General features: G+C 34.4%; 1 protein-coding gene across 1 annotated transcript in view; it reads left to right on the forward strand.

Annotated features, from left to right (window-relative positions):
* Window positions 1-14,751, forward strand: part of LOC120595604 (disintegrin and metalloproteinase domain-containing protein 5-like) — a 76,047-nt gene that overhangs the window by 22,065 nt on the left and 39,231 nt on the right. Inside the window, exon 4 of the mRNA XM_039853765.1 lies at window positions 802-1,000. Coding sequence (XP_039709699.1) covers window positions 802-1,000 — 199 coding nt within the window. The remainder of the gene's footprint in view (window positions 1-801; window positions 1,001-14,751) is intronic.

Raw genomic sequence — 14,751 nt, forward strand, 5'->3', positions numbered from 1 at the left:
TGTATCAGATTTGCTACAGGTAACAAATACATGTTGAAAAACGTGAGAAGAAGTGCACAGAAAACATATTCTGGGGAAGGGGTATGTATGAATGTTATATAAGCTAGGCCTCTAGGACCTTTGAAAGCTAGAACAAAGCTAGAACTTAGTTTGCATAAGATAATGATGATAGCCAGGGCTTGAATTGAGGAAGGGATTTGCTGTGATGATAATTAAATCTCTCTTAGCAAAAGCAGATATACAGAAAGGGAACCTTGGAAGCTATCAGCTAAAGAGTAAGTACTGAAGAGATCAGAGATATATATTTTTTTAATAGTTGTTTGCAATGTGGTATGTTAAATAAACCTTCTCCTGTGTGTCCTTAAATTTTCTTCTTTTAAAATCTACAAACTTTTTTTCTAAATGTTTATGGTGTGCATTGTTTTGTAAATGGTTGCTCATTTCTGCTTTAAGGATGGCATATGTAGAAACCAGAGGCTGCATAGGTGAGCATAGCCATAATGGGTTGAAAATAATTTTTACATAAATTCCTTAGCTCTGTTTTCTTTTAAAAAAATAATTATGGTAGTCTTCTTATCTTTAAGTTTCCCACATTTCTCTCAAGCATTAACCTCTCCTTTATGCACAATAAACTCAATGCCTAAGTTTCTATGCAATGCTTAAATAGTTAACAAGAAGAATAATTTCATCAGTGACTTTAGCAACTTAGAAATAAAAATGGATGGAAATTTAAAGCCTTAAGAGAAAGAAAACTTGGGTATCATTGATATGTAATCTCTTATGTTTCTTTTCCCTTCCTAGTTAAAACCAGTTGGTATACTTTGTAGGAAATCATTTGATAAAGAATGTGATTTCGCTGAATATTGCAATGGATTTAACCCACACTGTGTGCCTGACACTTTTGCACGCAATGGACAATCTTGCGATTCGGGTAACGCCCACTGTTATGGAGGAAGATGTCGGACATTTAACAAACAATGTAGAGATTTAATTGGAGGAGGTAATGATCATAATTTTCTTCTTAGTTCCTAAATTCTGATTATTCCAAGCTATGTTATTCAATTCTATAGAATAAAAATATAAATGTAATTTGTTAATAAATGAAGTCTTGCCTAGCATATATTATTGTTAGGGGAAATCATATTTTCTTGGTTCTGTAAAGCGAGAAGAAGCCTCTGAATTTATATGGAATTCTTATTTGCACATGGAAGAATCCTCAAGTAGAAATACAGCTTCTCAGAAGATCATATAGAATTTGAGATGGTGTGATTTAGTTTAGACTTAAATGAAACAAGGGTTTTTACTAGAACAAAGCAGGGTTAATAACTGGTTGTGTGGATTTCAAGAAAGAATCTGTTCAAATGAACTTGTTGATGAGTGAGGGCTTCAGCTTATGACTTGCCTAGTCCAGTTTGATAGCTTTCTATAAATGTGTGGATCATTAGCTTCATTGCAATACTATAGATTTTCCTGTACATATGCAGTTCATATTCTTTGAGAGAGAAATTATCCATTCTCAGTTCTCCTTTTAGGCCTTCCTTGGCCAGGTCATAAGAAAGAATTCTAAGAATTATCTAGATCGATATGAATGCCAGAATTTTAAGTAGGAAATGACATAGAGGTTTTGGTGATTATTACAATTTTGTTTTGCTTTTCTATCAGAATCACGGTTGTGCTGTCTGGAAAGACAATGGCCACATTGAAGTATTATTTAAAAAGACATATGATTTCACTCATATGTGGAATATAAAACTGAAAGCAACAAACAAGACAAACAAACAAACAAAAACTCATTGACAGAGGCAACAGTATAGTGATTACCAGAGGGAAAGGACATCAAATACATGGTGACAAAAGGAGATTTGACTTTTGGTGGTGAACACACAAGTCAATATACAGATGATGTACTATAGAACTATATTCTTGAAATCTATGTAATTTTATTGATGTCACCCCAATAAATTTAATAAATTAAAAAAAAACATAATTGAGGTAAAAATAAACAAATACCAGTAAAATTAGAAAGAACAGAAAAGTGTACTCCAAATTCAATATTTCTCCAAGTAAAACCAGGGAAATAAATCTTAGTGCTGGCCAGACATTTTTAGAGTTTGATAGTGGGATGTCAGGTGTTCTCTAGGTGATTTATCCTACTTACTGTTTCTTTAGTATTAGCAGTGATTTTAAAGCCCTCTGTTAGAATTTTATGTGTTTAAGTGCAATAGTCTTCACCTAAAATAACACAAATTTCTTCTTGGAGGCAAGTATAACATCTAAAGCATCTTGATTTCAAACTAATGACTGTCAAATCCTAGTGACCACTTGTGTGAATGCATCTACAATATGATAAGTCTGGGCCTGACTGTCAGTAAGCTTTTGTACTTATTTTTAGAAAACAATCCCAATTTTTAAGCTTCCTGTAGTGCTTGGGGACAATAGGCAGCTATTGAAAATTTGCCCTCAGTCATCATAGTATTTCAACCCAAATTAACTATAATTCTTTGACTAGTTCTTTTATGGCCTGTTGTGGACACTAGTTAACTAGAACGGTCTTGACTACAGGGTTCGAAGCACTTTTGATGCAGGCATTAGTTTCACAAGATAAAAACCATATATGATTTATAGGCAACAGCCAATAAAAATCTTTTTCCATGGACCTAATACAAATCATTATGTACTACCAAATGATTGTGTTTTTTTTTTTGTTGTTAAAATATGCTTATGGTATAATATTGAAAGATGTAGCTTCTGCATGAAGAAATATCATTTAAAGTAGAGAAATCTATACATTTATGGTAAAGGACCTTGAGTTTCAGTAATAAATCTTTTAAAAAATTAGATCAGCAAAGATAGCTCAACGGGAAATGTACCACCTTTTTATAAGCTCCTTATCAAATTCTGTTTTGCAGCATGCTCATGAGTGTTATTTCTGCACATGCGGAAACTCCCTAATCTAGGTATCATATAAATGATGTTAAAGTTTTGGTGTCATTTAGTTTGTGGTGATTCTAGAAGGTAGAAAATCTCATTAATTATAAAGTCACAGACATTATTAGGGGGATTTGTCACCAGATAGAATTGTGTGGCACATAAAGGTGTGTGAGTATAAACCCAACAGTTACATCAGAGTTTCTCAGCCTGAGAATTACTGGTATTTTGTCCAGACAACTCTCTGCTGTGAGAGGTCAGGGTGAGAGGGATTTTCCTGTGCATTGTAGCATATTTAGCTGCATTTATAGTCTTTGCCTACTAGATACAATGCTTGCAGAAATTTTTGATTTTCACAGCTGGGGTGAGACTGTCTTTTAGAGGATAGAAGTCAGGATGCTACAAAACATCCTCCAATGCAAAGAGCAGTCTGTACAACAAAGAATTATCTGGCCCCCAATGTAAGGACTTACTAATGCTCTCTTATTAATTGGTTTCTGTTTGTAGTTTCATGGGGAAAAATATTTGCATGTAATATATCTGATAAGAAAATTTAATATTCAGAATTATAGAAAACTCCTAAAACTCAACAACACAAACCAAATAGCCCAATTAAAATTGAGCAAAGAACTCGAATAGAGATTTCTCCAAAGAAAATATACTAAAGGCCAATAAACATAAAAAAGAAGCTCAAGATTACTATGCATTAAGGAAACAAAAATCAAAACTACAATGAGATGCCACCTAACTCCCATTGTAATAGCTACTATAAAATAAAAGACAAGTGTTGGTGAGGATGTGGGGAAATTAGAACCATGTGCCTTGTTGGTGGGAATGTAAAATGGTACAACCACTATAGAAAATAGTATGATGGTCTCTCAGAAAGTTAAAAATAGAATTAGCATATGACCCAGCAATTCCACTTCTAGCAATTCCACTAGTTAACTAGTGTCCACAACAGGCCATAAAAGACCTAGTCAAAGAATTATAGTTAATTTGGGTTGAAATACTATGATGACTGAGGACAAATTTTCAATAGCTGCCTATTGTCCAAAAGAACTGAAAGTGGTGTCTGTAAGAGATATTTGTACACCCGTGTTTATAGTAGCATGTTTATTTATTTTTATTGTTTATTGGGATAACATTGGTTAATACAATTATATAATTTTCAGGCGTACATTACCATTTGACATCTGTATATTCTACTGTGTGTTTACCACCTAAAGTCCAGTTTCCTTCAGCTACCATATATTTGATCCCCTTTACTCAGTTCACCCTCCCCCTACCCCGCTATATTTGATCCCCTTAACATCATCTACCTCCCCTCTCCTCCCCTTCTGGTAACCACTAGTCTGTAGTCCATGTCCATGAGTCTCTGTCTGTTTGTCCTATTCATTTGTTGCTTTTAGGTTGATATCCCACATATAAGTGATATGTGATTTTCAACTTTTTCTGTCTGGTTTATTTCGCTTAGCATGATTATCTCGAGATCCATCCATGTTGTTGCAAATGGCAGTATTACATCTCTTCTTATGGCTGAGTAATATTCGATTGTATATGTGTATCACTGCTTCTTTAGCCAATCATCTATCGTAGGACACTTTGGTTGCTTCCATGTCCTGTCCACTGTGAATAGTGCTGCTGTGAACATTGGTATGCAAATATCATTTTGGATATGAGTTTTCAAGTCTTTGGGGTAAATACCCAGTAGAGGGATTGCTGGATCATATGGTAAATCAATTCTTAGTTTTTTGAGGAACCTCCATACTATTTTCCATAGTGGCTATACCAATTTGCATTCCCACCAGCAGTGTATGAGGATTCCTATTTCTCCACATTCTCTCCAACATTTGTTATTGCTTGTTCTGTTGATTATAGCTATTCTAACAGGTGTGAAATGGTATCTCATTGTGGTTTTGATATGCATTTCCCTAATAGCTAGTGATGCTGAACATCTTTTCACATATTTGTTGGCCATTTGTATGTCCTCTAGAGAGAAGTGTCTGTTCATATCCTCTGCCCATTTTTTGATTGTATCATTTGCTTTTTTGTTGTTATTGAGTCGTATGAATTCTTTGTATATTTTGGATATTAGGCCCTTAACAGAGGCATTGCTTGCAAATATATCCAGATAGTTGTCTCTTTACCTTGTTGATAGTTTCTTTTGCTGAGCAGAAGCGTTTTAATTTGATGTAGTCCCATTCATTTATTTCAGCTTTTACTTCCCTTGTCTTTGAGGTCAAATTCATAAAATCTTCCTTAAGTCCAAGGACCTAGAGTTTAGTTCCTATGTTTTTTACTATGTATTTTATTGTTTCAGTTCCTATATTCAGATCCTTAATCCATTTTGAGTTAATTTTGGTGTGTGGTGATAGACAACAATCTAATTTCATTCTTTTGCAGGTGACTTTCCCATTTTCCCAGCACCATTTATTGAAGAGGCTTTTCTTTCTCCACTGTATGTTTTTGGCTTCTTTGTTGAAAATTATTTGCCCATATAAATATGGGTTTACTTCTGGACTCTCAATTCTGTTTCACTGTTCTGTATGTCTGTTTTGCTGTCAGTACCACGCTGTTTTGATTACTGTCACTTTGTAGTATAATTTGAAGTCTAGCAGAGTGATGTCTCCAGCCTCGTTCTTTTTTCTCAGAATGGCTTTGGCAATTCGGAGTCTTTTTTGTTGTTGTTGTTTTTCTATTTCTTTAAAAAATGCTGATGGGATTTTGATGGGGATTGCATTAAATCTGTATAATGCTTTAGGTAATAAGGTCATTTTAACTATGTTGATTCTTCCAATCTAAGAACACGGAATATCTTTCTATTACTTTGTATCTTGTTAGATTTCTTTTAACATGGTCTTATAGTTTTTATTATTTATGTCCTTAAATGTTTCGTTAGATTTATTCCTAGGTATTTTATTCTTTTTGTTGCAATTGCAAAAGGAATTATTTTTTTCCAATTCTTTTTCTGATGTGTTATTAGAGTATGGATTTTTGAACATTGATTTTATATCCAGAGACTTTACTGTATTTGCTTATTGTTTCTAGTAGAGTTCTTGTGGAATCTTTAGGGTTTTCTATATAGAGAATTATGTCATCCACAAACAGTGACAGTTTGACTTCTTTGTTACCTCTTTGAATGCCTTTTATATCTCTCTCTTGCCCTATTGCTAGGACTGTCAATGTTATATTGAATAAGAGTGGTGATAGTGGAGAGCCTTGCTTTGTTCCTGATCTTAGAGGGAAGATTTTTAGTTTTTCACCACTAAGTATAATGTTGGCTGAGGGCTTATCATATATGGCCTTTATTATATTAAGGTATTTTTCTTCCGAACTGATTTTTTGAAGTTTTGATCATAAATAGATGCTGTATCTTGTCAAAGGCTTTTTCTGCATCTATTGATATGATCATATGATTCTTATTTTTTAATTTGTTTCCATGGTGTATTACATTAATCGATTTTGTGTATGTTAAACTATCCCTGTGCCCCTGGGATGAAGACCACTTGATCGTGAGGTATAATCTTTTTAATATGTTGCTGTATTCTGTTTGCTAGTATCTTATTTAGGATTTTTGCATCTGTATTCATCAGAGATATTGGTCTGTAGTTTTGTGTGTGTGTGTGTGTGTGTGTGTGTGTGTGTGTGTGTGTGTGTTATCTTTACCAGGTTTTGGTATCAGGTTGATATTGGCTTCATAAAATGAGTTAGGAAGTATTGCCTCCTCTTCAATTTTTTGGAAGAGTTTGAGGAGAATAGGTATCAAATCTTCTTTGAATGTTTGTTAGAATTCCCTGGTGAAGCCATCTAGGCCTGGACTTTTAGTTTTTGGTAGGTTTTTGATGATTGTTTCAATTTCCATACTGCTGATCAGTCTATTTAGATTTTTCAGTTCATCTTGATTCAACCTAGGAAGATTGTATTTTTCAAAGTACTGGTCCATTTCTTTTAGGTTATTAAATTTGGTGTTACATACTTTTTCATGGTATTCTTGTATGATCCTTTGTATTTCTGCAGTGTCTGTTGTAATTTTTCTTCTTTCACTCCTGATTCTGTTTATTTGTGGTCTTCTTTTTTTTTTTTAGTGAGTCTTGCCAGAGATTTGTCACTTTTATTAACCTTCTCAAAAAAACAGCTTTTTTTGCATTTATTTTTTCTATTTTTTTTGTTTGTTTTCAATTTCATTTATTTCTGCACTAATTTTGATTATTTCTTTCCTTCTGCTGACTTTAGGCTTCATTTGTTCTTCCTTTTCTAGTTTTTAAAGATGAAGCATTAGGTTGTTTATTGGAGCTCGTTCTTGTTTTTGGAGATAGACCCGTAATGATATGAACTTTCTTCTTATGACTGCTTTTGCCATGTCCCAAAAGTTTTGATATGTTGTACTATCATTATCATTCATTTCTATTTATCTCTCGATTTCTCTTTTTCTTTCTTCTCTGACTCAGTTATTCTTCAGTAGCATGTTGTTTAATCTCCATGTATTTGTGGTTCTTCCTGCTTTCTTTTTGCAGTTGTTCTCCAACTTCAAAGCATTATGATAGAGAATATGGTTGTTATGATTTCAGTCCTCTTATATTTGTTGAGGCTGTCTCTGTGTCCCATTATGTGGTCGATTCTTGAGAATGTACTATGTGCACTAGAGAAGAACGTATAAGCAGCTGTTTTGGGATGGAAGTCTCTGTAAATGTCAATTATGTCCAACTGGTCTGACGTGTCATTTAAGGATATTATTTCCTTATTGATTTTTTGTCTGGATGATCTGTTCATATCTGACAATGGGTTATGTAGATCCCCTACTACGATCATGTTTTGTTGTGTTTCTCCCTTTAGTTCTGTTAGTAATTGCTTTACGTATTTTGGGTCTTCCTGATTGGGAGCATAGATATTAATAAGTGTTATGTCTTCTTAGTGCATAATTCCCTTTATCATTATGAAGTGTCACTCAGTATTTTTTATGTTTTTTATTTTGAAGTCTATTTCATTCGATATTAGTACCGCTACTCCCACTTTTCTCTGAATGCCATTTGCTTGAAATATCATTTTCCACCCTTTCACTTTGAGTCTGTATTTGTCTTTGGAGCTGAGATGTGTCTCCTGGAGGCAGCATATGATTGGATTTTGTTTTTTGATCCAATCTGCAATTCTGTGCCTTTTTATTGGTAAGTTCAGTCCATTTTCATTTAGGGTGATTATTGAAATATGAGGTCTTCTTATAGCCATTTTATCTTTTGCTTTCTGGTAGCTCGGTGTTTCCATTGCTTCCTTGTCCTCGTGTTTCTGTTTTCTTTATTTTGGTTGGCTTTTGTTTGTTTTCCCTCTAGTCCTTCTTGTTTTATGTTAACATACTTTAGTTCTGAATTTTTGGCATGTGGTTACCATTATGAATATGAAAAGGATACACACACACAAACACACACACACACACACACACACACACACACACACACACAGAGTTGTCCCTTTTCTTCTGTGCATGCCTTATCTCCATTCCCCTTTGTGAATTTGTATCTTTGAATCCTCTCCTTTTCAGTCATTGTTGTCTCAATTTGTCCTTATGTATGCTGAACATTCATTACTATCTTGTTGTAACAATTCTCTTATTATTTAAGCTTATAATGCCCTGTTCTTAGTAAAGGGTGCACTCCTCTGCTTCTGTCAGTCTGCTAGTCACCTTACTCCTTATTATGTATTTTTTTTTTTTTTGGTCATTTCGTTTTAGGTGAGCTGACCCATTTCAGTATTTCCTATAGTGTAGGCCTGGTTGTGGAGAATTCCCTCAATTTTTGTATGTCTGGAAAGGTCTTTATTTCTCTTTCATATCTAAAAGAGAGCTTGTTGGATACATTATTCTAGGCTGGTAGTTCCTTTCATTTAATAGTTTGAGTATTTGATTCCACTTCTTTCTGGCTTGTAAGGTTTGTGTTGAGAAGTCTGATGATAATGTAATGGGTTTTCCTTTATAGGTTACCATCTCCTTTTCCTGGCTACCCTGAGAATTCTGTCTTTGTCGTCGATTTTTGATAATTTTAATACAGTGTGTTTTGGTGAAGGCCTTTTAGGATTGAGATAATTGGGTATTATATTGGCTCCTTGAATTCCAAACTCTAGGTTATTTTTTGGATTTTGGAAATTCTCATCAACTATTTGTCTGTAAATGCTTTCTAATCCCTGCTTATTTTCCTCCCCTTTGAGAATTCCCATTATTCTTATGTTTCCTCTCCCGGTATCAGCTAGTTCTTGTATTTCTCTTTCATTTTTTCATTCTTTGGTTTCTCTCTTCTTCCTTCTGATTTATTTCTAGAATTTTGTCTTCAATATCATTGATCCTTTCTTCTATTTGGTCAACTCTATTTCCCAAGTTGTTACTTCATTTTTCAACTCTTGCAGTGTATTCTTTATCTCTAGAAAGTCTATTTGGTTCTTTTTGAGGGTTTTAATCTCCTTGCTAAAGAACTCATTCTATTCATCTAGTTGTTTTTTCAATTCCTGAAATTTTTGATATGATTTATTTCAGAACTCACTGAAGTTTTTCAGAAGTACCATCCTGAATTCTCTGTCAAATATTTAAGTCACATATTTCTATGTATGTAAGCTTATTTTCTGGAGATTTTTCTCTTTCTTTCTGAGATGCCTTGTCACCTTGGTTGTTCATGTTTTTTAATGGACTGTTTCTCCACCTAGGCATTAATGGAAGTGTATTTTGATTTTTTTTTTTTTTCCAGAAAGAAGATTTATTATATCATGGTCCCTCCCTTTGGATAGAAGGTGTTTTTCTATGGTTTCCAGTATATGGTATCTAAGCCTCTTGGATCTCTGCTTATATAAAGTCTTAATAATGTCTTTTTTTCCCTTATGGATGCTCACTACCCTCAATCTCAGTTCCTGTCAGTGTTAGTGACAGTTTCAGTAGCGTTTGCTCAGATTCCCCTGGGACTCTGAGGTGTTCTGTCTCAAAGGGTATGGCAGAGTTGCTCTCTGGTTTGGGGGATGGGGGCTGCAGCTCAGCCTCAGTTTTGCAACTGCACTGGTAAAAATCTACTGTTATTTCTCTGTCGTCCCCGCTTTTCTGCCGTCCCCATTTCTCTGCCTCTGCGTTGATGACTGGGCACTGCCGTTGGCTGCATGGAGCTCACAGCTCCCCCAGGTAGGTCTATTAAGGGAAGTTGCCACACCTTTTCCACGCCCCCTACTCCTACAGGGAGCTCCGTAGCTGTGATACACAGCTTCTTTGTTTCTTCTAGTCCACTGCCTGACACTTGGTGTTCAGCTCTGTGGTAGCTCTTATGCGCAGATCCCATGCTCAGATGTGCTGATGTCCAGTTTGGGTGTTTTTTTCTTGAGTTTTAGATGTTCAGCTTGTTGTTTCAAGTGGAGAGATCCGGGGACATCTCTTACTTCGCCATGTTTCTCTTGATTTCTTGAATTCCAAGCTCCAGTTCATTTTTTAATGTTATTTTTTTAAATTCATTTTTTAAAATTAGTTTCAAGTATATAGTACATTGGTTAGACATCTATATAGGTTATAAAATGATCCCCCTAATTATTCCCTCCCTCCCCTGGCCCTCCACCTAGCCAACATATTAATGTTAACTGCATTCCCTAGCCATGCTCCCCATCCCTGTCACCTTCTATCAATTACTAATTTGTATTTCTTTAACCCTGAATGAGTTCTTTATATATTTTGGATATTAACCCCTTATCAGATGTATCATTAGTGAATATCTTCTCCCAAACAGTTGGTTGTATTTATTTTGTTGATGGTTTCCTTTGCTGTATAAAACCTTTTTAGTTTGATGTAGTCCCATTTGTTTATTTTTCTTTTGTTTCGCTGCCCGAGGAGATATAACCAAAAAGGAATTCCTGTTAGTGATGTCAGAGATTTACTGCCTATGTTTTCTTCTAGAAGTTTTATAGTTTCTGGTCTTACATTTAAGTCTTTAATCTATTTTGAGTCTTTTCTTGCTTATGGTGTAAGAAGGTGGTCCAGCTTCTCTCTCTCTCTCTTTTTTTTTTTTTTTTTTGTTGCATGTATTTGTTCAATTTCCCCAACATCATTTATTGAAGAGACTGTCTTTATCCCATTGCATATTCTTACCTCCTTTGTCATATATTAGTGAGTGGATAAGTAAGGATTTATTTCTGGGCTCCCTATTCTGTTCCATTGATCAATCTATCTGTTTTTATGACAATACCATGCTGTTTTGATTACTGTAGCCTTGCAGTATAGTTTAATATCAGGCAGTGTGATGCCTCCAACTTTGTTCTTCTTTCTCAAAATTGCTATGGCTGTTTGGTGTCTTTTATGGCTCCATGAAAAATGCCATTGATATTTCAATAGAGATTGCATTGAATCTATAGTTTGCTTTGGGTAGTATGGCCATTTAATGATGTTGATTCTTCCTGAACATGGAATATGCTTCCATTTATTTATATTTTCTTCAATTTCTTTTTAAAATGACTTATTATTTTCTGAAAACAGGTCTTCTACCTTCTTGGTTAATTTGATTCCTAGGCATTTTATAGTTTCGACACAATTGTAATGGGATTGTTTTCTTAATTTCTCTTTCTGAAAGTTCATCATTGGTATATAAAAATGCCACTGACTTCTGAATATTTATTTTGTGACCTGCTACTTTACTGAGTTCATTGATCAGTACTAACAGGGTTTTTTTGGTTTCTCTATATTTGGTATCATGCCATTGGCAAATAATGAGAGTTTTGCTTCTTCCTTTCCAATTCGGATGCCTTTTATTTCTCTTTCTTGTCTTATTGCTGTGGCTAAGACTTCCAATACAGTGTTGAAGAGGAGTGGTGAAAGTGGGCATCCTTGTCTTGATCCTGAACTTAAGGAAAATGCTTTTAGCCTTTCCCCATTGAGTACGATGTTAGCTGTAGGTTTGTCATATATGGCCTTTATTACGTTGAGGTATGCTCCCTCTATTCCCATTTTGCTGAGAATTTTTATCATAAATGGATGCTGGATTTTGTCAAACGCTTTTTTTGCATCTATCGATATGATCATATAGTTTTTATCTTTTGATTTGTTAACATGATGTATCACATTAATTGATTTGCAGATATTGTACCAACCTTGTATCTCAGGAATAAATCCAACTTGATCATGGTATATAATATTTTTAATGTATTCTTGAATTCGGTTTGCTAATATTTTGTTGAAGATTTTTGCATCAATTTTCATAAGAGATATTGGACTATAGTTTTCTTTTTTTGTAATGTCTTTGCCTGATTTTGGAATCAAAGTAATGGTGGTCTCATAAAAAGGAATTAAGGAGCCTTCTCTCTTCTTGAATTTTTTGGAATAGTTTGAGAAGAATAGGTGATAATTCTTTGAATGTTTGGTAAAATTCACCTATGAAACCATCTGGTCCAGAACTTTTGTTTTTTTGGGAGGTTTTTAATTAATGATTCTGCTTCATTGGTGGTAATTGGTTGGTTCAGATTTTCTGTTTCTTCCGGACTCAGTCTTGGGTGATTGTATATTTCTAGGAATGTGTCCATTTCTTCTAGATTGTCCAATTTATTGGCATATAATTGCTAGTAGTATTTTCTTATGATTCATCATATTTCTGTGGAGTCTGTGGTTATTTCTCCTTTTTCATTTCTGATTTTATTAGAGTCTTCTCTCTTTTTTTCTTGATGAGTCTGGCTAAGAGTCTGTCAATTTTGTTTATCCTTTCAAGGAACCATCTCTTGGTTTTATTAATCTTTTGTATTGTTTTTCTAGACTCTTTCATTTATTTCTACTCTGATCTTTATTATTTCCTTCCTTCTATTCACTTTTGGCTTTGTTTGCTGTTTCTTTTCTAGTTCTTTTAATTGTAGGGTTAGATTGTTTATTTGAGCTTTTTATTCTTTCTTGAGGTAGGCCTATATTGCTATGAATTTCTCTCTTAGGACTGCTTTCACTGTGTCCCATAAATTTTGAGTCGTTGTGTTTTCATTTTCATTTGTCTCTAGGTATCTTTTGATTTCTTCCTTGCTCTAATTGTTAACCCATTCATTGTTTAGTAGCATGTTATTTAGTCTCCATATGTTTGTGTATTTTCCAGTTTTTTTCTTGTAGTTGATATCAAGTTTCATACCATTGTGATCAGTGAAGAAGGTTGATATGATTTCAATCTTCTTAAATTTATTGAGACTCGAATTGTCTCAACAAATCCTAACATGTGGTCTATCCTTGAAAATGTTCCTTGTGCACTTGAGAAGAATGTATATTTTGCTGCTTTAGGGTAAAATGCTCTGAAAATATCTATTAAGTCTATCTGTTCTAGTGTGTCTTTTAGGCCCATTGTTTCCTTGTTGATTCTTTGCCTGGAAGATCTGTCTGTTGGTGTCAATGGAGTGTTAAAGTCTCCTACTATGAGTGTATTATATTGATCTCTCCTTTTATGTCAGTCAATAATTGCTTTATGTATGTAGGTGCTCGTATGTTGGGTGCGTATATGTTTACTAGGGTATGTCCTCTTGATTTATCGATCCTTTATCATTATGTAATGCCTTTTTTGGTCTCTTATTATAGCCTTTGTTTTAAAGTCTATTTTATCTGATATAAATATTGCTACCCCGGCTTTTTTTTTTCATTTCCACTTGCATGAAATATCTTTTTCCATCCCTTTACTTTCAGTCTGTGAGTGTTGTTTTATCTGAAGTGGTTCTCTTGTAGATAGCATATGCATAGGTTTTGTTTCCTTATCCATTTGGCTAACTTATGTCTTTTAATTGGAGCATTTAATCCATTTACATTTAAAGTGATTACTGATAGGTACATTGTTACTGTCATTTTATTATTCATATTTGTTATTTCTGTTTTCTTTTTTACCCCTTCTCTTTTTACAGAAGAGCCTTTAACATTTCTTGTAATGCTGGCTTGTTGTTGATTAATTCCTTAAGCTTTATCCTGTCTGGAAAGCTCTTTATCTCACCCACCATTTGAATCAGAAGTCTCGTTGGGTAGAGTATCCGTGGCTATGGATTCTTGTTTTTCATAACTTTGAATATTTCTTGCCATTCCCTTCTGATCTGCAAAGTTTCCATTGAAAAGTCAGCAGACATTCTTATGGGGGTACCCTTGTAAGTAACTGACTTCCTTTCTCTTGCTGCCATTCTTATGGGGGTACCCTTGTAAGTAACTGACTTCCTTTCTCTTGCTGCTTTTAGGATGCTCTCTTTGTTTTTGACCTTTGGCATTTTAATTATGATGTGTCTTGGTGTAGGTCTGTTTGAATTCCTCTTGTTTGGGATTCTTTGTGTTTCCTGAACTTCTATGTCTAATTCTTTTTCTGGGTTAGGGAAATTTTCTGACATTATTTCTTCAAATAGATTCTCAACCCCTTGTTCTCTCTCTTCCTCTACAGGTACTCCTATGATCCGGATATTTTTATGCTTCATGTCATCCCAGAGATCTCTTAAACTCTCCTCATTTTTTAAAATTCTTTTTTCTTTTTGTTGTTCTGACTGGGTATATTCTGCTACCTTGTCTTCCAATTCGCTGATTTGATCTTCTGCTTTATCCAATGTACTATTGAATCTTTCTAGTGTATTCTTCATTTCAATTATTGTATTCCTCATTTCTATTTGGTTCCTTTTTATTGTTTCTATGTCCTTTTTAATGCTTACTATCTCTCTGTTGAGGTTCTCATTGTGCTCATCCATTCTCCCCATAAGTTTGCTGAGCATCCTTATAATCATTATTCTGAACTCTGTCTCTGGTAGGTTGCTTGCCTCCATTTCATTTAGCTTATTTTCTGGAGTTTTCTTCTGTTGTTTCATTTATGGCATCTTTCTTTGATTTCTTATTTT

The sequence above is a fragment of the Pteropus medius genome, unplaced genomic scaffold (assembly GCF_902729225.1).
Source record: "Pteropus medius unplaced genomic scaffold, Ma_sr-lr_union100, whole genome shotgun sequence".
NCBI classification, from domain to species: Eukaryota; Metazoa; Chordata; class Mammalia; order Chiroptera; family Pteropodidae; genus Pteropus; species Pteropus medius.